This window comes from Rhinopithecus bieti, unplaced genomic scaffold, assembly GCF_001698545.2.
Source record: "Rhinopithecus bieti isolate Rb0 unplaced genomic scaffold, ASM169854v2 scaffold_9690, whole genome shotgun sequence".
NCBI classification, from domain to species: domain Eukaryota; kingdom Metazoa; phylum Chordata; class Mammalia; order Primates; family Cercopithecidae; genus Rhinopithecus; species Rhinopithecus bieti.
In genome coordinates this window covers 1,767,436-1,792,649 of record NW_016806622.1, presented here as the reverse complement: position 1 = coordinate 1,792,649, position 25,214 = coordinate 1,767,436, and the positions used below count along the sequence as shown (strand labels likewise).

The following is a 25,214-nucleotide window of genomic DNA, read 5'->3' as shown; positions in this document are numbered from 1 at the left end:
GGGGGGGACTTCAGCAAGAATATGCAGGTAATACTCATGCCATATTCACAGCTGTTAAGCATGACGAAAATCCATTCTTTGCCATTGTCTTGGGAATTTCTGAGAAAAACCTTCAAGTACTCCACTAAATGTTTTGTCTCCTTGAACTTGTAAGCAAGAAACCATATTCCCAAGAACACTAGTTAAATACAACAATGCCAAAATCTCTTTAGTACTAAATGAGTCACCAGCTCTAGTTCTTACCTTAACCAGTTCAACATCCTGATGTATAAGATGTCAAGCATGAAGGAATATAGACTGCATTCACTTTGAGTGCCTGTTATGTGCCAGTCACCATATATGGTGCTGTTATAAAATGTTAAGATATAAATGCTTGAAATGGTTCTGACCAATTTTTTTTCAAAAAGCAATAGTACAAAAAAGACAACACTGTCACATAAATATTTACTGACTATAGCAAATTTAATTTCAAACCCAAATACAGCAGAACAAATATTAAAATTACCTAACATAGGACACTTGGCTATACAATAACTCACAGAAAAAAGGTAGCTTCAGTTGTGACTGACTGCTAGTTTAGTAAGTTAGCAAAGTATGGCTGCCAAAAAAGCAAGCTGTTTTAATGACAAAACAATACCAATTCAATCTGCCCTTACAGAAACAGTTTTCAGTGTTAAGGTACATTTCCAGCAGTAGAAAAACTTGGAAGCTGATATTCAGGTACGGAACATGGTTTGAAAAGAAATTGGAAAGCATCCAGGAGGGTGAAAAACAGGTCTAAAATTTTATTTTATTTTTTTTTTGAGACAGAGTCTCACTCTGTCGCCCAGGCTGGAGTGCAGTGGCCAGATCTCAGCTCACTACAAGCTCCGCCTCCTGGGTTCACGCCATTCTCCCGCCTCAGCCTTCCGAGTAGCTGGGACTGCAGGCGCCCACCACCTTGCCCGGCTAAATTTTTGTATTTTTATTAAAGACGAGGTTTCAGCGTGTTAGCCAGGATGGTCTCGATCTCCTGACCTCGTGATCCGCCCGCCTCAGCCTCCCAAAGTGCTGGGATTACAGGCGTGAGCCACCGCGCCCGGCTAAAATTTTAAAACCACTTGAATTATGGCAGCATCTGCCCAAGTTGTTTTTCTCCCTTAAATGATTCTACTCAATAAAGTTTGGGAAATGCTGCTGCTACAGAGTAGTCCCTCCATGAGATTCAAGTGCAGTATATAAGCAGATGAAACTTTTATACAATGCTTTGCCTTTTGAAAAAGCTATTTTTTACTTACTGAACTCATAAAATCATAAAACAATTAATGGTGAAATACTATTAATTATTATAACTCCACCTAGGATATTCATGCAGAGACTGGACAGCCTGTTACATATAACATAACGGATGCCTATTAAAAGCAGGAGACCAGAATTGATCTACAGATCTAAGATTATACAACTTTAGACTGTCATTAGGTAGAAATAACCTGTCATGGCTACATAACACATGACTAAAGATTTGTGTAAAAATTAACCCAGGAAAGCAAAATCAGAATTTTCCTAGAGTGGAAACCTCAGGATTCAAAAGCTCTATTAAGTTTAGGTATATTATACCATTCTTGGTAAAAAGGCAACAAGTTAGTGTGAGATGTCCAAGTGGTTTGGGATCGAAAAATACAGAAGTCAATTAAAACAAATTTTGCTACTGTAAGATGAGATGAAGGTAACTCATTAGGCAAATAATGCCTACCCACCCCAATTTGAATTTTAACAACTTCTTACAAAGCATCTTTAATCACCACCACCTAGAAGAACAAAATGATAAAATAACTTTATTGCTTCCCCATCTCTTACGAAAAAAGATGGCATAATAAAATAATCAGATAAGTAGATCTAAGAATGAAATTTTATTAGAAAATGAGAACAATTTAAGACTATTTCACTAGAAGTATTTTTACCTTTAGAAATTGTTAAAGCAGGCGACCACTGTGATCTTAGAATATCAAGACAAATGCTGCCATTACTGTTAATATTTGGATGATAAATTCTTGTTGTAAATGCAACCTAAAACAAAACTTTTAAGTATTTTATTCAAATAAAACAAACATCTTTTAAAGCAAAACTTAAAATAATCAAGTCACAATGTTAAAATGTCATCCATTAGCATACAAGTTCTAAATACCATAGAAACTGATTTTTACAATCTGACCATAACCCCCCTGCCTCCTCTCTTTAAAACAGAAACCTGAACTTTTGGATAAAAATTTCATTACTCATATGACGTAAAGTTCTAAAGGTTACTTTGGCCCTACCATGTCATGAATCAAAGGGCAATTTAAATGTATTTAACACATTCATTTAAAACAGCCCTAACTTTTGGATGTAACCAAAATTTGTAGACCATCTCATTTAAAGTTTCATTAAGTTACACAGGTACGCATGAGTCTTCATTTCCACCGTACATAAAACAGAAACTTGAATCACAAAAATGGAAACCATCACAAATTGCACCTGTAACATTACTAAAGACCGTTATAGTGACATGCTCATGACTTTTGTATATTACCTTCTCTAGTTACTCATACAGGTTGAATTTATGTTAATGACTGAAAGTCAAGGATAATATGCTTTTAATACCTATAAACCAATCAACTCAGTGCATAAATTTATACTTACGTATACAAAACTATAAGCATAATAAGCATATGTTGTAACAATACATGCAAATATAAATTGAAGTTGGACATTTGATGCCTACAAGACGACAAAAGCCCAAAATCAGAATCTGTGTAACAATAATACAGATGAAGGGGGAGCTTCCACATGGTCTGAATCTTGCAACATTAAGAAAAAGGCAAACCTTATTCCTATTTACAAAGTTCAAACTGAGGTCTAGCTCTTTAAACCAAAGTTTAAGAGTCATCATCTATACATCAGTGCCTCAATTCAACATATATATTCAGCCTAGGCAGAACCCTATCGTCCAAGAATGCTCTATTCCTTTGAAATAAACCATAAATCTATACTAACAGATTGTGAGGGAAAATACTTGCCTTAGGTGGTTTGAAGGGGTAGTCTGTAGGAAAATGAATTGTCAAAAAGAATACACCGCCTTGATATGGGCTGTCATTCTGTAAAAAGAAAAGTATGCTTAACTGAAATTTAAAATATTATTGCTAAATATTCTGTAACATTTGTTTCCAAGCATTTATCTAATAATGAACCAAAATCACTTATTTACACTGTAATAAATATTCCATGAAAATTCAGTCTATACTAATAGAAAAAAAAAAACACTTAAAACAACATAGGTCACCAAAATGATTTTTTTAAAGTTATCAAGAAACACAAGTATTCTAGATCTCAATTCTCAGAGGAAAAAGTACACATAGCAATAAAGCCTACATCATCACCTTTCAGAATAATCTGTAAATAAAATTTTACATGTGTAGATTATTTCTTCCAATAGTCAGATGTGTACAAATGGCTTTACAACAGTCCCTTCTGCCCAATGGCAAACCAAATGTAAGCTATTCCAGGTAACTAACACACACCTTCAAGAGAACAGAGAAAAGCCTAAGCTTCCCATTTTTAATCAACACCAGAAAATAGATACATTGTCCCTGTTTTATGCATGAGAAAAATGAGGCTTAAAGAACTTAGTCTAGTGTACAAATGGTAAATGATAGAACCAAGATTCAAACACAATTCTTTTCAAGACCACTTAATGACCAGATACTGACCTACTCGGGAATTTAAAGCTAAAATGTGGAATGCCTAACTGCCTCTGAGTATGCAAAGAACCAATCCGAAGACATGTTTTAAAACTTACATGAACTGGGTTTTTACCAACACTCACTCCCCTCTATTAGAAAGGCTTTGTATATACAGCTATATGAGCCTTTCACTATGTCCATTCTGGATGTCAAGCACATAAAAAATAGGCCTGACACACAGCTCATCTAATTCCTACCCTTCTGTAAAATAATTAAACATTAATTCAATTAATCTAACTCCTTGTATGTGTGTAAGGGATCCAAAGAGCAATTTTTTTTATCTTTATGAGCTTAAACTCTGATAGACATGTAAAGTAACTGCAATGAAATATTATAGGTATCATGAAATATGAACAAGGGACATGTGGAGCTCAAAGAAGAAAGGTCAATTTATTAATGAAGAATCAGGTTCAAAGAAATATACAACTAGTAAATGTAAGAGCTTTCGTTTGTTTGTTTGTTTGAGACGGAGTCTCACTCTGTCGCCCAGGTTTAAGTGCAGTGGCGCAATCTCAGCTCACCAAAACCTCTGCCTCCTGGGTTCAAGCAACTCTCCTACCTCAGTCTCCCTAGTAGCTGGGATTACAGGCATGCATCACCACACCCAGCTCATTTTTGTCTTTTTAGTAGAGACTGGCCTTCACCATGTTGACCAGGCTGGTCTTGTGGCCTCCTGACCTTGTGATCCACCTGTCTCGGCCTCCCAAAAGGTGGAGATTATAGGCATGAGCCACCAAGCCCAGCCAGAGCTTCTATTTAAATTGAGTCCTTCTCCTACTCCCAAGTTTTCCTTTTTTTTTTTTTTTGGTGGGGGTGGAGGGGGGGAACGGGAACGGGACAGGGGACAAACGAGACATAGAATATTGTCTTGCTGTGTTTGTGTTGCCCAAGCTTGAGTAAAATGGCACAACCTCAGCTCACTGCAAGCTCCGCCTCCCAGGTTCAAGAGATTCTCCTGCCTCAGCCGCGTCGGTAGCTTCGATTACAGGTGTGTACCAACATGCCCAGCTATTTTTTTATTTTTAGTAGAGATGGGGTTTCATCATGTTGGCTGAACTCTAACTCCTGACCCCAGGTGATTCGCCTGCCTCGGCCTCCCAAATGCTGGGATTACAGGTATAAGTCACCGTGCCCAGCCCCTTTTCATATTTTCTGTAAAATATGGAACTAGAAAAACACTCCAGTCACTTAGAATGTGACCTGAGTTTATTAGATTAACGTATCTTTGTTAAATAGTTATATTAACTTTGAATAGATGCTTCAAATAGCATATACTTTCACCGATCCAATACTATACAAGACAGTTTTTTTCTGTGTAATATTAACAACTTAAGGGAATCTCAAAGTTTTGTTTTTTTTTGAGACAGGTTCTTGCTCTATCGCCCAGGCTGGAGTGCAGTGGCACGATCTTGGCTCACTGCAATCCTCTGCCTCCTGGGATCAGGTGATTCTCCCACCTCAGCCTCCTGAATAGCTGGAACTACAGGAGTGAGCCAGCACAGTCAGTTAATTTTTTTTGTCTTTTTAGTAGAGACGGAGTTTTTTTGTCTTTTTAGTTGAGAGGATGGTCTCAAACTGCTGAGCTCCAGTGATCCACCCACCTTGGCCTCCCAAAGTTTTGGGATTACAGTTGTGAGCCACCACTCCCGGCCCCAAACATTGAAGTTTTAATAACCCAATTCCAGAAGTTCTTTGTAAGCTTTCATTTCAATTTTCATAAAATCAAATGCTGTCTACGACTGCTTCTGAAATAAAGGCAATCTGCTGATGGGATTTAGGCAAAGCCAAATTTCATTTTGTTTGTTCAAAAAAAGAACTTTATAAAGAAGGCAAAATACTTCAATGTTACAATTTAACATTAAAGTTCTGCCATACCAAAGAGGAAGAACTACAAGGTTCAGAGATAATGAAACTAGGCCATATAAAAAACTGAGACCCTATGATATTTAAATTCTATTATGGATCAGCAGCAAACTACACCAAAAGAAACAAAACCCCGAAGAATAAGGAACACTGTGATCAGGAAATCGACTAAAATCTTACAAGTCCAGAATTTATATTAGATTTCTTCAGAAACATTCTACCTGTTTTGCTCTCATCAGGGCAAAGTTGCTCCCTCACAGTGCCTCAGCTCTTCTGTGGCAATAAAACGTTAGTATTTTTTTTTTTTTCTTTTTTTCTAAAGTGGTGCTGTTGCCCAGGCTGGAGTGCAGTGGCGTGATCTCAGCTCACTGCAACCTCCACCTCCCAGGTTCAAGTAAATTCTTGGGCCTCAGCCTCCAAAGAAGCTGGGATTATAGGCATGCACCACTACACCCAGCTAAAAATGTTGGTATTCTTATAGGTTGATTTTCCACTCTTAACTGCTGACCTATAACAATTTGAGTTGCAAAATACATCTCTGGTGCAGTTATTCATTCCAGGGCATAAAATCAAATGCCTACTGGTATTCCTACTTGGATATCTCATCTCATGTGTCCAAAACAAACTCCTTGTCTCAATTCCTTTTTTCCTGTTTATTAATAGCAAGCCATAACTGAAAGCCACAAACCAGGATCTCATCATCAACTTCTTCCTCTCTCATCTCAGAGTCAAGATAGTTATCAAATAAGACCTTTAAAATTTCTTGACCTTGCCTCTCCTTTATGCCACTGTCACTATCTTAGTTTACGATGTAATCTTCAGCCTAGATTATGGCAATAGCTTACTAATGATTATACCTCCACCCTGATGATAATAAAGTGGTCTTTTAAAAATGTTTCTCCCCTGCTTGAAATCTACCATAGTTTTTAAGATATAATTTCAACTCCTAAGTACAGACGGTGCTTTATGATCTGGGTGCCCATCAATCTAGTTTCATCTTGTTTCTTCTATAGAACATGCTCTCTACTGCACATAAAATATTACATGGATAACACATCTTTTCCTCTCCCCTACTTGGAATATTCTTCCTTATAATATAGCCCTTCCTTTGTCTTATCTGCTCCCTACTCTTCTTTTATACCTCTTTAAGCACATAATTACATTACCTACCCATATATCTAACATTTACTTATATTTCTCTTTTATTAGACTACAAAGCTCCTAAATGAGTAAGGTAAAGATGCAAAAAGTCTTCAGGTATCAGTAACCTATGTGGGAAATGACATAATACACTTGAAATGAAAGTTGAAAAAATAACCCTTATGGACCAAATAAAATAGTACCTATGGGCCAATTATTTTAATTCAGATAGTTTTTCTGGCTGATTACGCTCAGGCTGCCAAAGGTTACATTTTTCAGCTACTTTCACATTTTTCACAGGTACTCTGTTCTACATCTCTGTCATAGATTAGGTGGAAGTTAGTAGTGTTCTCTGAATCCATTTTTCTGCCAACTCCATTTCCAATAAAAAAAATTAAGCAAGTAAATATCAGAGGCAATAGGTGAGGAAGTCAATGTCCTCTAATTGCATCAATTCTTGTTGGAAACTAACCGTAACATAGTACCCCGGCTCCCACCCCAAAAAACCACACACAAAACTAGCAATGCTGTCATTTCTTTCAAAGGTTTAGTTTTAGTCAATAGTTGTGCTTTCGAAGTAGTTTATTTTCAGAAAGAATAAGCCAGTACATTTGATTATTAAAACCAAGCAATTTTGCTACATAACTAAAAGATCTAAAGGATTTCCCAACAATTCACTAAAATCAAAGTTACTCTACTGAAACTTAAAATTAGATGGTATATTCCCTAGAAAGTCAGGAATCTTCAGTTCTGTGGCACTGGTACCACTTTAAGGGACCTAAGTAGTAGTCCAAAGCAAAAGTGACGTTGTTAACTGTCTATCTAGATCTCCCACTAAATCTGTAATTTACAGGTTGCTTTGGGTCACAATTGCTTGCTACACAGAGTAACCACACTCACAAAATAAGCTACTATTTATCTTATACAGTGATGCTTTGTCACAAAGAGGTATTCAGAAGCCAAAAAAACAAAATGAGTTGTTTCATTGGTGCACTCCATAGTAAGCATATAGTTAACTATTTAAAGCTGGCATCTAAATTATGTGCTTACTTATGTGCAAGACAATACCCATACTTTGGGTGGATTTTTATAACCTTTGACTCCTTCTTGAAATTACCCAGCCAACAGTGAGAACTAACCTTTTTAACTGAAAACGTATTTCAGCGAGTACTGCTACCAAAGCAAAACCCAGCAGTTGCGGTTGATCACGTTAATATTTAAATAGTTCTGAAAATCACATGCTTTTGTTTGTAAAAGCAGAAAGCTGCTAGTCATTATATTAAAAGAATTCAGCAAGGAACAGCCATCATCTGATATATTTTAAAAAAGAAAAAAGGTAAATGTTTTCTGAAAATAAAAGCAAATTAAACTGCTAAAAAAAATCTGCAGAATAAGCATCATTCTCTAAAAAAATTACTACCATACACTCATTATTCATGTTTCCTTTTGATTGTCTATAGGTATGCTCCTTGCCTTTTGGGAAAAACTAGTGTGTTGTTCAAAACAACAAAGTCTAAACTGTCAAGTAGAAAAACCAACTAGTTTTAAGGAGCTGGTTTATTCTGCACACCATCCAATTACAAGTCTTAATTACCAACACTTCTGTGCTTTCTTAGTATTGACAGTTTTTACAATCAAACTATCAACTACGCTCTGAATCAAAGATGAACTTTATTTTAAGGCATTTTTATTGAATTCTTTGAAAATTGGTAATCCAAAATGGGAAAATTCTAGAGGTTGCAAAAGCAACTGCTTTAGAAAACACAGGTAGATAATATGGAATTGACCTAGTAGGCACTGTGGTAAACACATATCCCATCTAAAAAAGGGAGGCAGCTGTCATTCCATCCCAAGTCATTACTGCTTATGGAATGTGGGCCTACTCAGAAGGCTTTTATTTGAAGACTGCCAACTTTCAAAAACACTGTGTGGGCCAAACTGGGTAAGTCGACATTTAACTGCGTGTATTAAAATTACACAATTTTGCTACCAAATTAGATAAAAGTAAGTACTTTTAAAACAAAATAACATTTAAAACAGTAAAAGTAGTCCTGTAATAACGAAATGCACAATTCCGGCTTTGTAGTTTATTAAAATGATCCAGGACATTTAAGTATTAAACTTAATATTTGTACCCCTGCCATGTCTTACTTTGATTTAGTTTCTCTCCCTTTAGGGCACTAACATTTTAATTACTCTAAATTAATCCTCCCTGCTATGATTCCCCATTAATTTCTCCTACTCAGTACTTCATTCACCAGTCACTTATTTTCCATCTTATCACACTTCGGCACTTGTTTAGGTATCTGTCTCCACTAGTAGAGTGTAAGTTCCCTATAAGATTGACAGGGATGTCTATTACGTTCATTTGTATCCTTATTACCTGGCACACAGTATGTACTCACATTTGAGACAGAAAAATGACTCAAGTTAGAATTACTAAATAATGTTGATTCAACCCATCTACTAACTCTAAGAGCATTTTTTCCTTTAGAATTATAAATATTACTTACTGACCACTGTCTCATCTAGTACATTATTGCTCTTTATGTTACTTATAAAACTACCAAAAAGGGAAGAAAGTTTTCAGTAAGATACACAAGTAACTTAGAAAACAAATCTTTAAGCTCCTTACCAAGTTTAAAAAAAAAAAAAAAAAGTTAAGTATTTGTGTAAGATACAGTCTTACCCCAGGATGTTTTAGTGCGCTCTAATTCTCTGAAATTCTTAGATGGTATCCATAATTCTGAATATTCAATTATCCAGCATATAGTTGCTTATCTACCCAGGATAGAAAGGAATTTTGCTATATTCAAAATATCACTTTCTGCCTAAATATATTCAAATTTTGCATAAAGTGAAGTTCTATAAAGAATCAAATATCAAAATACAATTAAGCTACATTATTGAGAGCTACAGTAATAGACTCTCTGAGTAACACAACTCATGGCAGGATCAGAGCCAGTAACTTTGTCTCTATAAATAACAGGAAGTTCCAGGACAATGCTTTACGCAGTGCTATGAAGAAAAACTGAACTGAGATACAGAGATGTTTGGTAGGTCATAGAGATGGCTATACTCTAGAACGTGAACACAGGGATAGACACAAAGTACACGTAACAAATGACTAACTCATTATATGCTGTTTCTTTCAAATGCAGTACAACTATGGAATCTCCAAAACAGAATTAACTACATGATAAACCTACAGATCAAGTTAAAAATTACAACCAAATCAATGCTGGATTTTCACTTAAAACTAAATTTATAAATTATTAATACTTACAGGTCCCATAATTGTGGCTTGCCAATGAAACACTAGAAAAGAAAAAAAAATCTGATTATCTAAAAATGCACAAGCTTAAAAAAAATTAGGCATAAAAATCAACTTGAAAGTTACTTACTATCATCCCCAACTGGACCTGCAGAACATTGTGCTGGAGGGTCACGGGCCAAATCACTAAGTTCCTATACCAAGACAGAAAATGGGTGAGTCACATAAGCTTAATTTAAGAAAACGTAAGTGAGTCTATTGCTTTCAGCCACTTTCAACCTATTTTTAAAGGCACACTCCATCACAATTCACATAAATAATATAGTTCATTAGGAGAAAGAAAACATGCCTGAACATATGCTGAGACAATCATCTTTAAAGCTAGAGTTCATAAAAATATGTATGCACACACATTGATACAAAATTTTTATTTGCATAAACAAAAGCCGACCTCTTACAAACCAAAATAGCTATAATTAGATATTATCACAGTTTAAGAGCTTAGATCAGGGAGAGCTCAACATTCATTTTATTTGTGGAACTTCCAAGACCACTTTCAGAGGCCCTCAACTGTCTTAAATTCTTTGTTCTAATGAGAACACTTGGACACAGGAAGGGGAACACCACACACCGGGGCCTGTTGTGGGGTGGGGGGAGGGATAGCATTAGGAGATATACCTAACGTAAATGACGAGTTAATGGGTGCAGCACATCAACACGGCACATGTATACACATGTAACAAACCTTCACATTGTGCACATGTACCCTAGAACTTAAAGTATAATTTAAAAAAAAAAAAAAAAATTCTTTGTTCTTCCTGAACCATCCTTCCTCCCCAATCCACTAACTCTATTTTCCACCTGAAAACCAAAAACACTCTCATGGGGCTAAGTACCCTTTTTGTTTTCTAATCTCCTTATTCTCTCAACTCAACTTTTTTTTTTTTAACTCAACATCCTTTTATTTTTTTTGAGAGGGAGTCTTGCTCTGTCGCTCAGGCTCCAGTGCAGTGGCGTGATCTCGGCTCACTGCAAGCTCTGCCTCCTGGGTTCACGCCATTCTCCTGCCTCAGCCTCTGGAGTAGCTAGGACTACAGGCGCCCGCCACCACGCCTGGCTAATTTTTTTGGTATTTTTAGTAGAGACGGGGTTTCACCATGTTAGCCAGGATGGTCTTGATCTCCTGACCTCGTGATCCGCCCGCCTCGGCCTCCCAAAGTGCTGGGATTACAGGCGTGAGCCACCATGCCTGGCTCAACATCAATTTTTAACTACTGAAATTCTTTTTTTTTTTTCAGATGGAGTCTTGCTCTCACCCAGGCTGAAGTGCAGTGGCGCCATCTCAGCTCACTGCAAGCTCCGCATCCCAAGTTCATGCCATTCTCCCGTCTCAGTTTTCCAAGTAGCTGGGACTACAGGCGCCCGCAACCACACTCAGCTAACTTTTTATATTTTTAGTAGAGATGGGATTTCACCATCTTAGCCAGGATGGTCTCGATCTCCTGACCTCATGATTGAAATTCTGACCCTGAGAGCTTACTTCTGTAAGTAGAAAGATGTTTGCTCTTAACATACAGTCTGCACAATTCCACATGAACGATTTATTTCCAACAAGTATGTAGTTCACCATTCCATGACTTGTGCGTAACAATATGAATTATCTACTATGAAAATATAGTTTATTAGAATATTTTTAAGATGGTACAGCTCCATCTTACCAATGATATAGCCAATGTCTAATAATCAAAAGTTTAAAAAAGACAATAAATAGAACCAATGTTAATACACTACTGCCTTCAACATTTTCAAACTAACAGTTTCTCTTTAGTCTATGGCATAAGTCAGTAATGGCCACCCCTTAAGTCTAGGGACTACTATATCTTTCTCATATAAACATGGAAATAACAATGAAGGGTAAGGTTTAGGATTCCATTTGAACAGCAGAAGACCACTAGGTACATGGCTCATGCCTGTAATCCTAATACCTTGGGAGGCAAAGACAGGGATCGCTTGAGCCCAGGAGTTTGACTGACACCAGTCTGAACAACAAAGAGAGACCCCCCTCTCTTCAAAAGCGTTAGCTAGGCATGGTGGTGCACGTCTGGGGTCCTAGCTACTCAGAAGACTGAGGTGGGAGGATCACTTGAGCCCAAGAGATCAAGGCTGCAGTGAGCTATGATCATGTCACTGCACTCCAGTTTGGGCAACAGAGCTGTCTGAGACAAAAAAACAAAATCCTGTCTCAGAAACAAAATACAAGACCAAAAAAGCAAGGCTGGGCGCAGTGCACTTTGGGAGGCTGAGGAGGGCGGATCACCTAAGGTCAGGAGTTCGAGACCAGTGTGGCTAACATGGTAAAATCCCGTCTCTACTAACACCACAAAAATTAGCCAGGCATAGGGGCGCACGCCAGTAATCCCAGCTACTCAAGAGGCTGACGCAGGAGAATCACTTGAATCTGGGAGGTAGAGGCTGCAGATCGCACCACTGCACTACTCCAGCCTGGGGGAAAGAGTGAGACTTTGTCTCAAAAACAACAACAAAAAAACCCAGAAAAGCTGAATGTACTCATAAACAAAAGACCAAGTACTAGAAAGCAGAAGAAAAGATGCCTAAATAAAAAATATATGATAGAGAAGCAGAGGTGAGAGGATAGCTTGAGCGCAGGAGTTTGAGACCAGCTTGGATAACATTGGGAGACCCCATTCTCCATAAAAAGAAAAAAAAATTACAATACAGAACAATCTGGCCATTATCAACTGTCTACCACAATATCAAGGCATCCATAACTGCAGGAATTTAAAAATGGAAACAGATTTCCAAAGTGGGTACATGCACTTTCTTTCCTCAACTGTGATCTTTTGCCTCCCTGTGCAAAGTCAAGGACACAAAATGCAGAGTTTTCAGTAGAAGCTCTCTCAGAAGGGTGCAGGGAATGGGAAGAAGAGCTAAAAACCTTAATTTAACAAGGCCTAGTGGCATGTGCCTGTAGTCCCAGCTACTCAGAAGGCTGAGGCAGGATTAAGCCCAGGTGTTTCAGGCTTCTGTGTGTTAAATGATCATGCTGGTGGATAGCCACTGCACTCTAGCTTGGACAAAGTTTAATGCCTATTTTATACCAGTTTCAGATGATTTATTTTCATTCACTACATGGAATTTAAACACTTTGATACATTTATGTTAGGGTCCTACTGTGGCACTGACTTGGTTGGGGGAAATAAATGAGTCCTCTAAATTTTGTTCATTTTGTTAAATCCATTGGAAATCTTTAAACTAGGCTCTCAACAAACTGAGGGGTCAGAACAAAAAACAACTCAGCTTTCGAGGCTTTTAGAAAATTAGAATCACTGAATACATAGCTTGAAAATCAGATAATGTTGACATCTTTCCCTACAAAACTGAGGAACTGAACAAATCAATCAATATATGCCCCAACAGCACACCAGCCTGTATCTGTGCTTATCTGTGCTTTAAATATTTCAATTTGTGGGAAAGCTCTTTCAATGGAGCTATTTTTATTGGGTAAGTTTGTATTCTGTATCAGAATGGAATAAAATTGAAATTTTGAGAAACACTGAAAAAGAAAAGAGACTACATAAAGTGTTTTTGTCTTGTTAAAAAAGAATTGAGACTTAGTCCCATTTAACAGGATTTGCTCTAAGCTTTTAAGACACCTTAGTTCCCATAGGGTATTTTGCCATTTAAAAAATTACAGTATTGTAGACTAGAGTCAATGGGGGTTATTAACTTAAAACTTATTAACCTCATAAGTGCTACTTTTGACAAGATTAAAATAAGACTATTAGAGATATCAGCAAAACAGCATTGAGAGACAAGGCTAGGAAACTAGAGTACACAAATATGGACTAAGAATAATTATACTACCTTTAAAACTGTTAAGATGATCAACACAAAGTTTTAACTGCTCTAATGTGTCTTTTTTAAAAATTAAGTTTTGATTAAAGCTATTTAGTAAGTCCACCAATCCTCTCCCCTTTTAAAAAAGAGATGGGAATCTCACTATGTTGCCCAGGCTGGAATACAGTGGCTATTCCCAGGTGCAATCACAATCATAAGGCACTACAGCCCAGAACTCCAGGGCTCAAGGGACCCTCCTGCCTCAGCCTCTTAAGTAGCTGGAGTTGCAGGTATGCATCACTACGTACAGCAATTTGTTGAACAATAAATACACATTTTTTTAAACTGTAAAATGCAACAATGAATTTTGTTGATTGACTCCATGTAGGAAGAAAAGTTAACGCTAAGATTTTTGGCCTGAGCAAAGCATGAGGTAGGCATTAAGTAAAATGGTCAACTTACAGGTGAAGTCTGTGGGCAGATGTAGAGATAAAGCAAGTAAAGTAAGATAATGTAAGTAAAGACTCAATTAGAAAAGTATATATACAAGTTGAGAACAGGCTGGGAACAAATACAAATTATCATTAATAAACAGACGATGTTTATGGCCATTAAACTTGGTGAGAGCACTCCAATAACAGAAGGTCCCAGGAGTGAACACTGGACTAATTTAATGCTAAGAAAGGGAATCTTGGCCAGTAACCTGAAAAGTTAAAAGAAATAATGAACGTGAAGAAAGGCCTTGTCACAATAAACACGGCACAAAAAACAACTTGTCACAAAAAACAACAAAAATAGAGTAGACAAGGAGAACTGTCCTGATATACTGTGCCAATTCACTTTTGAAACTCATCACAACTGCTTACAAGGTTCCCAAGATTCACAATTTTAAGATAAGGGTATATCACATACCCTTTATATGCTTGCCTATATAGATATTCCCTCATGTCTTCCATATATTCAGAAAAGGAAGAAAATTCATTCCAAATATATTGATTCTGATCAGTGGGAATTACAAAAATTTGTATCGCAGTTCAACAATCTGTAAAAAAAAAAAAAACCTCCGTGGCTTTTGACCTTCAAAAAATTTTTAACAGAAAACATTAACTGACCCAAATCAGTATTTCAAAGATGCCTTTTTTTTTTGAGATGGAGTTTCACTCTGTCATCCAGGCTGGAGTGCAGTGGCATGATCTCGGTTCACTGCAACCTCCGCTTCCTGGGTTCAAGTGACGCTACTGCCTCAGCCTCCTGAGTAGCTGGGATTACAGGCGCAAGGCACCACACCTGGCTAACTTTTTTTTTTTTTTTGTAGTTTTACTAGAGATGGGGTTTCACAAACATGGCCAGGCTGATCTTGAAATCCTGACCTCAAGTGATCTGACTGCCTCAGACTCCCAAAGTGCTAGAAGTACAGGCGTGAGCCACTGCACCAGGCCTGCGGTCTTACTTTTAATCTTACTCAGGCCTACTTTTTCTCTGGGTTCTCTTCTCATCTCTGAAATAGGAATCACTACCTGGTACATAATGTACTAGGTACTTAACAAGCAGACCATGTGTAGACCAGCCATTCTGAATCAAGATCCCTGGGCAAGGCTCTTAATTCATCTGTTATCGAACAAAAGCAAAACTGCTCCATACATGGGCCACATAATATAACCCCTTGTTTACTTAAATTTTTGACCTATGTGATAAATCCTGATGCTTGTCTAAATGTCTTTGTAAGCATCTGAATATACCTAACACTGAAATAAGAGTTTAAGAAACTGACAACACAATCCAAGGTTTACATTTACTCATAATCACCTCAGTAAACATACTGGATTTTGCATTTAATACATGTTAAAATGTCTGAACAAAAATATTTAGTGTAATTTTTTTTTTTTTGTAAGAGTTTCACTCTTGTCAACCAGGATGGAGTACAATGGCGTGATCTTGGCTCACTGCAACCTCTGCCTCCTGGGTTCAAGGGATTCTCCTGCCTCAGCCTCCCAAGTAACTGGACTAGAGGTGCGCACCACCACACCCGGCTAATTTTTTCTATTTTTAGTAGAGATGGGGTTTCACCATGCTGGCCACGCTGGTCTCCAACTCCTGACCCTCAGGTGATCACCTTGGCCTCCCAAAGTGCTGGGATTATAGGCGTGAGCCACCGTGCCTAGCCAGCATAAATATTAAGATAAAGTATTTTAATTTTAAAATAAAAATCAATGTTATCATGGTCGCTCTAAACAAAATACCCAATAATGTTGGAATACTTCATTATAGATAAAACTAAAGCTCAGAAAACTATAAAGTTGACCTAGAATATAAACACCATACTACTTGAATGTTATACATTTGAATTACAAAGAAAGAAAGAAAGAATGTCTTAGAGAATGAGCTTTCAGCACACTGATATTTATCCATCACTAAAGCCTTTAAATGCTAGCATTATTATCCTTTTAGAGTAAAGGTATAATTTCAGCTAGTTAACACTGGGTTTCAGCTCTTCACTCCCATAATTTCAGGTTCTTGTTACTCTTGTATCACTTCTAAATGCCCTATTTTCCAAGTACTCCATCACCAAGACATCTCTTTAGTAATAATCAAAGATATAAAATCAGGCCAATAAGCTTACCTACTTTAAATTCAATACAGAAAAATGACTTAAGTATTTTAACAATCAAAACAAAGGTCTTTTTTAAAGATAAAATGCTGTTCTTATTTCATCATTTTCTTTCTTGCTCTTTAAACAATATCTAAAAGTACTCAAGTACTACTTAGTACACAATAGTAACAAAACCATGTATAAGCACTTACCTTTAAGCTATCAAAAAATTTTGGTAACATTATGTGCCCACAGAATGAGCAAGACAGTATCTTAGGGAAAATATGTGAGAAAAGAGTAAGTCATAGCAGATGCTCTTTGTAGCTAGCAGACATTTTGTCTACTTAATAAACGATCTTACTCATGAATTCCTTTTCCCTTACTCCAAATCATGTGACTGCGTCAGGCTTTATTAACCAATTATTTGGACATGACTAACCACAGAATTTTGTTCCCTCAGTTGGGACCCAACTATTAGTCCATTGTCCATCCCAACTCAAGATTTTCCAAATCAAAGGGACATTCTTCCTACCATAATCAAGAGCTGTAAGAATGTGATCCATAGCTATTGACAGGCATGTGTCATGGACTTACATGGTGAAGCCAAAAGCTAAAGAGACCATACTCAACAGCAGCAATAACAAAGAGCTGACTTTCCATACAGATGTGCAATTTTGTTTCCTGAGGCTGTAGCTTGCTCTGGTTCCTCCATTTAATTCCATTCACTGTTAACTATCCATCCCAGTTTCCTTCTAATAAATCCCTTATTTAATCTGGATTATATTAAGGAGTTAAAAAATATATACAGCAGTAGGGAGAGACCAATTCTGAATACCAATTATGTAGATTTTATCCCACTTAAAACACAATTTAGTTTTTGAGCTTTGCTGAAAGACCTGTAAGAAATCTAAATGAAGCTAAGTCCCAAAACTGAATTAGGAGTAACAAGGTTAACTTTAACACTGGAGGTTAATTTAAATCCATTTCTAAAATGAAAACGTTCATTTCACCATCAAAACATTCATTCATTCATACGAACACTGCCTTTTTGGTGCCATGCATATTAGATATAAAAACACCAAGATAATTAAGATAGAAATGCCTCCTCAGACTCAGCTAACAGAAAGCAGGTGCAAGACAAAACAAAAATCATATTTCAACAACCTACATGCTTAAAATAAAGAGATTCAAATGCTCTGTGAATCCTGAAAAACCAACCACTAACTTTTCCTGTGTTTAGAAGAGTGACATTTGAGCTGGGTCTTGATGGAAAAATAAGCAGGCATTTACCAAGAAAAGAAGTAAGAGAAGCATTATAAGTAGAGAAACTCAAAGTCAGGAGTCTCAAAGAACACATGGTATAAAAATTTGCCAGAACAAATACTGCAGAGTTTGGTATACCAGACAGAATACAATAGCAGAGTGGCAGATCTAGCTAGAAAGGCAGGTTATGGTTTGATCTTTTAAAAGAGCCCTTGAATTTAGTCAGACTATTCCAAAGGCAATAGGAAGTCATTAACGGTTTAGAAATAGAAAACAAATGAGTTTTGATTTTTAAATATACCAGCAGTCGTACACCACAAGTGTTTAACTGTACTCTTATAACCACTTTACAGATATAGGGCTCATCTCTGTTTTACATTCGAGTCCCTTAAGAGGGGGGAAAGAAATTATTACATTCAAGCATAGAACATGTTCAGCTTTAGGATAGGTGAACTGAGTGTACCTAGTAACAACTTAAAAATTAGGACTAGGGGTAAGTTTCAAAAAGGTTCCTTTCTCAATAGGGTGTCCTTGCAAAGATAATCTAATGTTTGGCAAATTGAGGGGAAAAAACTTAACTGCATCCAACTATCACTCAATGCTCCAGAATGAACATGATATGGAAAACTCATGTTTTTCTTAGGATTTGTTTCCCCATAACTATCCACTGTTAGTCTTTATCTCATAAGTAATGTGAATCCAGTACTATTTTTCAAGTTACATGGCCTGAGAAAATGATTCTATCCCATGGCAAGACTATTTACTGGACTGGAAATCAACTTCCAATGACGCACATACTCAGCGTTTTTAAAAGTAATTTTGTCTATGATAGTCATCTAAAAAAAATGATTTTAGATCCTAAAGTTTCACAGGCTTCCAGGACAAAAACAATGTAAAAAATGACACAATTGACATTTTCAGTTTATTGCTTCCTAGTAGTCTAGAGGAGGAGGAACAGTGCCAAGAACCAGAAAGAACAGCTCTCACAAGGCACCTGTAAAATTTTTTTACACTGTGCTGACTACCCCTTACCTAAGGGGAACAGCTTTACTCAACTCTTAAGACCACTGTAACAGGCAAATGTTTGGCTGCGGACACTGACTTACGTTAGGAATTGCTCAGGGCTCCACTCATGTTGAAGGGACATTAAGATGGATCAAGTACATACAACCAAGGTACAACACTAAGAAACTGTACTAGTTATAAAAAGAACAAAAGTTTGGACATTTCTTTCCCACGGAGTGCTCTTTTAGGAAACTTTCTCCTTTTAGTATCATCTTCCTCTGAGCTGCTTTTCCTCAAACTTTCTGCACACTTGGCTAGTGTGAGAATCCAGACCTTCTCAATGAAAAGAATATTTGTATTTAAAAGCTGTAAAAAACCTGTAGGAAAAGAAGGAGACCCCTCTGCCTTCTAAGCTAGGTAAGTGACATCCTCTCAAAGCTCTCACATGGTCTAGTTCACCTCATGAGGTTAAAACACTACAAACAAATTTGAGATAGCAACAGACTCTACACAACTGAACTGTTTGCCTATTTCCTGAAGACCTAGTGGGCACCATGGTAGAAAATAGGGCAGGATTCAGAGCATCTTTTCACCAAAAAAATCTCTCTAAAAGGCAACCAACAGGTTACAGCTTAAGCCACTGGTGAGTATTCTCACCTGAAGTACATGATTTAAGCAGCAATGGGTTTGGCCACTGTTTTTTTATTCTGAAACATTCCTTACATGAGATTTTTAATACAAAGCCTACAAATGGTTTATTTTTGAGGAAGACCTTTACTGTATTCACTATGGGATATGGGATTTAATAGATGATTGTTGGAGATGCTAAACTATGCTTTCTGCTTCTCTATTCTCTATCTTCCTCATTCAATGATGCGTGGCATTAGCAGTGGTGACCAACCACAGGCTACAAAGAACAGTAGGCCAAGGTACTGAAAACATTAAAGGCCTGAAAGGATGCTAGGAGAAATATAAGAATGTTCCCTCCCCTGCCGGGCATGGTGGCTCACACCTGTAATCCTAGCACTTTGGGAAGCTGAGGCAGGCGGATCACCTGAGGTCAGGAGTTCAAGACCACCCTGGTCAACATGGTGAAACTCCATCTCTACTAAAATACAAAAATTTGCCAGGCATGGTGGTGGGTGCCTGTAATCCCAGCTACTTGGGAGGCTGAGACAGGAGAATTGCTTGAACCTGGGAGACCGTGGTTGCAGTGAGCCAAGGTTGTGCCACTGCACTCTACCCTGGGAGGCTGACCAGGACTCCATCTCGGGGCGGGGGGAGGAAGCCCTCCCTTCAAAGAGCTTATAAATTGGAAATACTAAAAATATTTGCATACAATACTAAAAATACTTATTCACAAATATTTATGATTATAAATACTTATGAAGCTACAGAGCAGCCATGTTCCAGGAGCCCAGTAAGTATCTGAACATTCGGTTAACTTTCTTTCAATGACAGCCAGTATCTGATCATCAGATCAACATAACCAAAAAGTACCATTTATGAAAACAAGGTTTTAAATGTCAACCCTATTAAAGTAAAGCATAACACCATAAATAACTTATTCTAGGTTTCATACCCCCAAGGCTTGTCAAAATTTAAAAGCCTATATAGTGGCAAGGCCGAGTTCATGGTTTAAGACAGTCACCACGATGTTGCACAAATCATTTGTTATCCCAATCTCTACCATCTTATTCTGCATGTCATCACACAAAGGTCATATAGAGGACAGAATGTAGTAGTACAGATACATTTCCTCTCAGCACTTTTGGGAAAACTCAAAAGCTTATGCCACAACTAAAAGTTAATTTATTGTATTCTATTTAAGAGTCTATTTCTTTCAGTACTAAAGATTTACATGACTCAAAGACAAGATTTGTATGACTGTGAATCAGCACTATAAAAACAGCCTTTGCCTCAAAAACCCATACCGAGCAACACAAAACACTACTTTGGGGACTGGACAAGATGACAAAATGAGGTGGAAAGCAAAGGGAGTAAGTGTCTTAAGAAATTGTAAGAATCCTCCTCAAGGAGACAACCAACACAGAAAAATACAAAGGTGAGAACCAACAATAGAGGTCAAAATGCAATGCAATTAGCTGCCCATCAGGCAGACAATAACTAATGTAATTGTTCATATAAAGATCTGGTTTACTATAAAGTAAAAAGTTTTATTAACTTTAATGTTATGAAATGTCTGTATAAAATGTTTAGATGCGAATGTCAAGGAAGGGAACAACAAACTTTTCAGAAATGTATGGTTATTTCAAGAGAAGGATGCTTGGCAAAAAGATATGAACAATTTCACAGAACTCCAAATAGTCCCTTTAAAACACATTTTAATTTGAAATTTCTTCCAAGAAATCCTTTTTTATCTTAAGGATTAACAGGTAGGCACTGCACAGTATCTCATTACATCACTGACAAGGTATTAACTTCCTGTTTAGTTGTAATTATAGGTGAAACAAGCATGTGTGTTCATTACACAAGGTACTAAGAATGGATTGAATGAATATTACTATAATTTTCTTTTGATCACCACTGAAGGTAAAGTCACTTAACATTATTCGAAGCCATTCTTTTGTAAGCATTATTTTAAAATGGGCCAAGAAACCCAAATTTAGATTTGAAGCTCTGCTCCATGAAAGCAAATAAGGTATTTTATGGACATTAAAAACAAAAAACAAAAAATAAAGATTAACAGCCGCCCAGTGGTAGAAAACATTCAATTATACATTAGCCAAGAAATTACAGCAAGGTTAGGATTAATGTAAGTATTTCATACTGAAAAATGTAGCCAAGAAATCGTGACTCACAATTGAGAAACATTTAAGTATGACATATTCAGCTATCAAAAGTTGAAAGTCTAAAAGAGATTATGTAGAAAGTCTACAACAGATTATGTTGAAAGTATAGTTAGGCGATAAAAATCAGATGTTTCAACAGTGTATAAAAATACTTCCCTAAACTTTTCCCTTCCCTACATAACAAGGTTGAGGGTACAATTCTGAATAAATCTTTATCTAATAAGGGAAACTGGACAGTTAGATATCTGAATGCATTCATTTTTAATTATGAAATAACACTGCTACGGTAGCAAGCTCAAGACCACAACATTTCCAAGAATGAGGAGTTTAATTTCACTAATTTCAAAATACTGGTTTTGGCAAGGAGAATTAAGTCATTATAATAAAAGAAAAACCACACTGTAACAATACTAGTATAAAAAATAAAGTATAGAAAATTTATTTTAAATACCTCCCCTAGTAGATCTAATATTCTTGAAAGGTAAATGTACAAAGTGACAAACTATTCATGTGTTTACATGCTTATTTTCACCATCGAACATAGACAGTACCATAGGTAAGGTTTACCATAGGTAAATCTTCCTCATTTATTCCCTGGGACTAGAATACTATGTCTAATGCAGATTAGGACCTTTATTCCCCTGTATCTGTGGTTCTTAATCAGAGAGGAGCTTCAGAATCACCTAGAAAAATTTCAAAATTATGTCTTGTTTCCAGGGAAAATGATCTAGTAAGTCTAAGACCCCCAAGGAACTGTATTTTTTTGAAAACTCTAAACAATTTGACATTTAAAATAACTAAACGAGTATAACTGGATTGCAACACAAAGGATAAACGCTAGTTTTTTACCTGATTTAACCTGATGTGATTATTAAGCATTGCATGCCTGTATCAAAATATTTCATGTAACCCATAAATATATACACTAACTATATAACCACAAAAAAATTTTAAATACTCCAAATGTTCTGGAATATAAATGTAATTTATGTCAAACCCAACAATATATAATATTCAGTCAGCTCTTCTATACACTAACAGATATAAGAAAATCACTATTTAAAAAAAGAATGCAAAAACCAACCTAGGTTTGAGATATTAATCTGAAACTTTTTATCTCAGTGTTAGGAACCTAGTTTCTAATAGAAAGATTATAGCAACATGTTGTGGAGAATCCTCAAAGATTGCCTGTCTTGGATAAAAAGGGTCACCTTAACTTAGGGGCAAAGTTTGACACAGCAATCTGGTGACATAGTAGTTCATCCCACTGAGGGAGCATTCAACTTTTTATTTGTGTAACAAAAACTAGAATCAACACTGCAGATGAACATGATGAAAGAGAAGTATGCCGTGTCAGTCATGCACCCTTTTTCAAATTAAATAAATACTGAGGTCATATTATCAGCATCCTTCAGACACAACTATCCTACACAGGAAATCAGTTGGCTATAGACAAGCCTTGAGGACCATATATGAAACACATGCAAGACAGTTTACCCAGCCTATATACTAGTTGGGGACAATAAGTATATTTTGTTCACTTTAAGACCTCCTAAGCAGTTAACTGGCACATGTTAGTTTTTGGTGCTTGAAGAGACTACCCCAAAAGAATTAAATCCACTTCTACTTTCAAAATATATTAGTTAAAATCTTAACTCACAAATTAGCTATAATCTAAGAGTAAAGCTAAATCCCAATTACTTAGATGTGGAAGTGGGAGAGCAAAGCAGCTTATTTCAGATAACAAACTAAAACCACATACATCATAAAATAGGAATTGAAGGGCCGGGCGCGGTGGCACACACCTGTAATCCCAGCACTTTGGCAGGCCGAGGCGGGCGGATCACAAGGTCAGGAGATCAAGACCATCCTGGCTAACACGGTGAAACCCCGTCTCTACTAAAAATACAAAATAATTAGCCGGGCGTGGTGGTGGGCGCCTGTAGTCCCAGCTACTCGGCAGTCTGAGGTAGAAAAATGGCGTGAACCCAGGAGGCGGAGCTCGCAGTGAGCCGAGATGGTGCCACTGCACTCCAGCCAGGGTGCCTCACTATCTGATTTCAATCTCAGTTACTGACTAGTTGTGTGACTAGACAACTATTTCTCTGGGCCTGTTACTTCATCTATAAAATTCTCACATCTATGCCACATAGTTGTCTTGAAGATTAAATGAGTTAGGGTTTAGATGAGACTGCATTCTTAACTATTGTTAGTAATAGGCAATACTATATGAAAACCCTAAATGATATCAAAGGGTAGTGGTTAAGAACACATACTCTGGACCAGGCTGCCTGGGTTCTAATCCCAACTGTCACAACATGAACCCCGATCATCTTCTTAACCTCTGTGCCTTACTTTTCCAATTTCAAGATGGAGATAATCTTGAAATTATCTCAGCGGAAGTGGTGGTAGGAGGGAAACCAGAATCAAATTAGTTTTCTAACCCCTTACCCATGGTTTCCCTGCTAGCTGCTTGCTTATAACATTAAAGTCATACTTGCAGAAATAAAAACCCTTATGAAAACTTAACAGGGTATATACAATGAGAAGATGAGCTATTCTTTTAGGCTTGGTTCACGTTATATTTATCTTCAAATGTCCCTAAAACACATATACTGTAGTCCATGTTTATGGGAGTGGTAAAATTGTCTATGGCCCTCAATACCAATCAACTTGTGAGTGCCACTTTTAACTCCTGTTGCTTAACATCCCTATTTAAGACTGTATTACAGCTCATTCAAATAAATACAGGAAGAAAGTTGATTGGTCTAATAGTCAAAAAACTTATTCCAAGAACATAGCTGAAGCAAAGTATAAATTCAAAGTCTCGATCAAATGGACTGAAGGTTAAAAGTATTCCAATAATCACCTCAGTAAAATATTAATGAGGAATACAGATACATCTTAATATGTGAAATGTGGAATCTTCAGACAAGAATAAACTCGAAATAGGTGCCTAACACAAGGATACCATACTGACATCAACGACTACTTGACCCCGTATTTCTGGAACAGGTGCCTAAACCGAAGAGCATTCCAGTTCAGAGCTGTACACTCACTAAAATTGTTTGGATGTGGAATGTTTGAAGGTTGCCTCATGTGATTCTAACATTAACAGTTGAAAAACCAAAGCACATGCACATGTCAAAGTTTCTGTAAGTTAAATCAATAATGTTCACATAAACACTGGTTTTCCTATCTGCCAAGTTTTATGTTGTGTCTATATTACATAAATCTTCAAAATATTATTTTGAATATTAATTATTTAAAAAATACCAGGAGACAACCTGGTATTAACTAGGAGTACTAAACTAGAAATTAAAGTTCTTAAACAAAAACGGTTAATTATAAATTGTGATATTAAAATAGCAGTAGTAACTATGAGTGTCATATATCAAGGGCCTGTTCAAATCTGCATATTAATCCATTTAATCCTCAAAACAAATCTACGAACTTAAAATTTGTTTTGTTCACTGCTGCCAACCCAATGTCTAAAACAGTGCCTGGTACATATTAGGCAAACAACCATTTATTGTTCATACTACAACAGATACCCTTCTTGTAGAGGCACACAAACTTGCCCAGAGCTAGAATTCTAACTGGAGCATTTCTGCTCCAATGTTAACACTCTTAGCCACTGTTATATTGCC

General features: G+C 36.8%; 1 protein-coding gene across 3 annotated transcripts in view; it reads right to left on the bottom strand.

Moving 5' to 3' along the window:
* The window catches only part of UBE2D3 (ubiquitin conjugating enzyme E2 D3), a 34,685-nt gene that overhangs the window by 5,903 nt on the left and 3,568 nt on the right, over positions 1–25,214 (bottom strand). For all 3 annotated transcript variants that reach the window (XM_017877082.1, XM_017877080.1, XM_017877081.1), the window contains exons 3-6: positions 10,166–10,229; positions 10,048–10,079; positions 3,036–3,113; positions 1,941–2,046 (exon numbers count right to left, since the gene is read on the bottom strand). In XM_017877082.1, the coding sequence (XP_017732571.1) occupies positions 1,941–2,046; positions 3,036–3,113; positions 10,048–10,079; positions 10,166–10,229 (280 nt within the window). The remainder of the gene's footprint in view (positions 1–1,940; positions 2,047–3,035; positions 3,114–10,047; positions 10,080–10,165; positions 10,230–25,214) is intronic.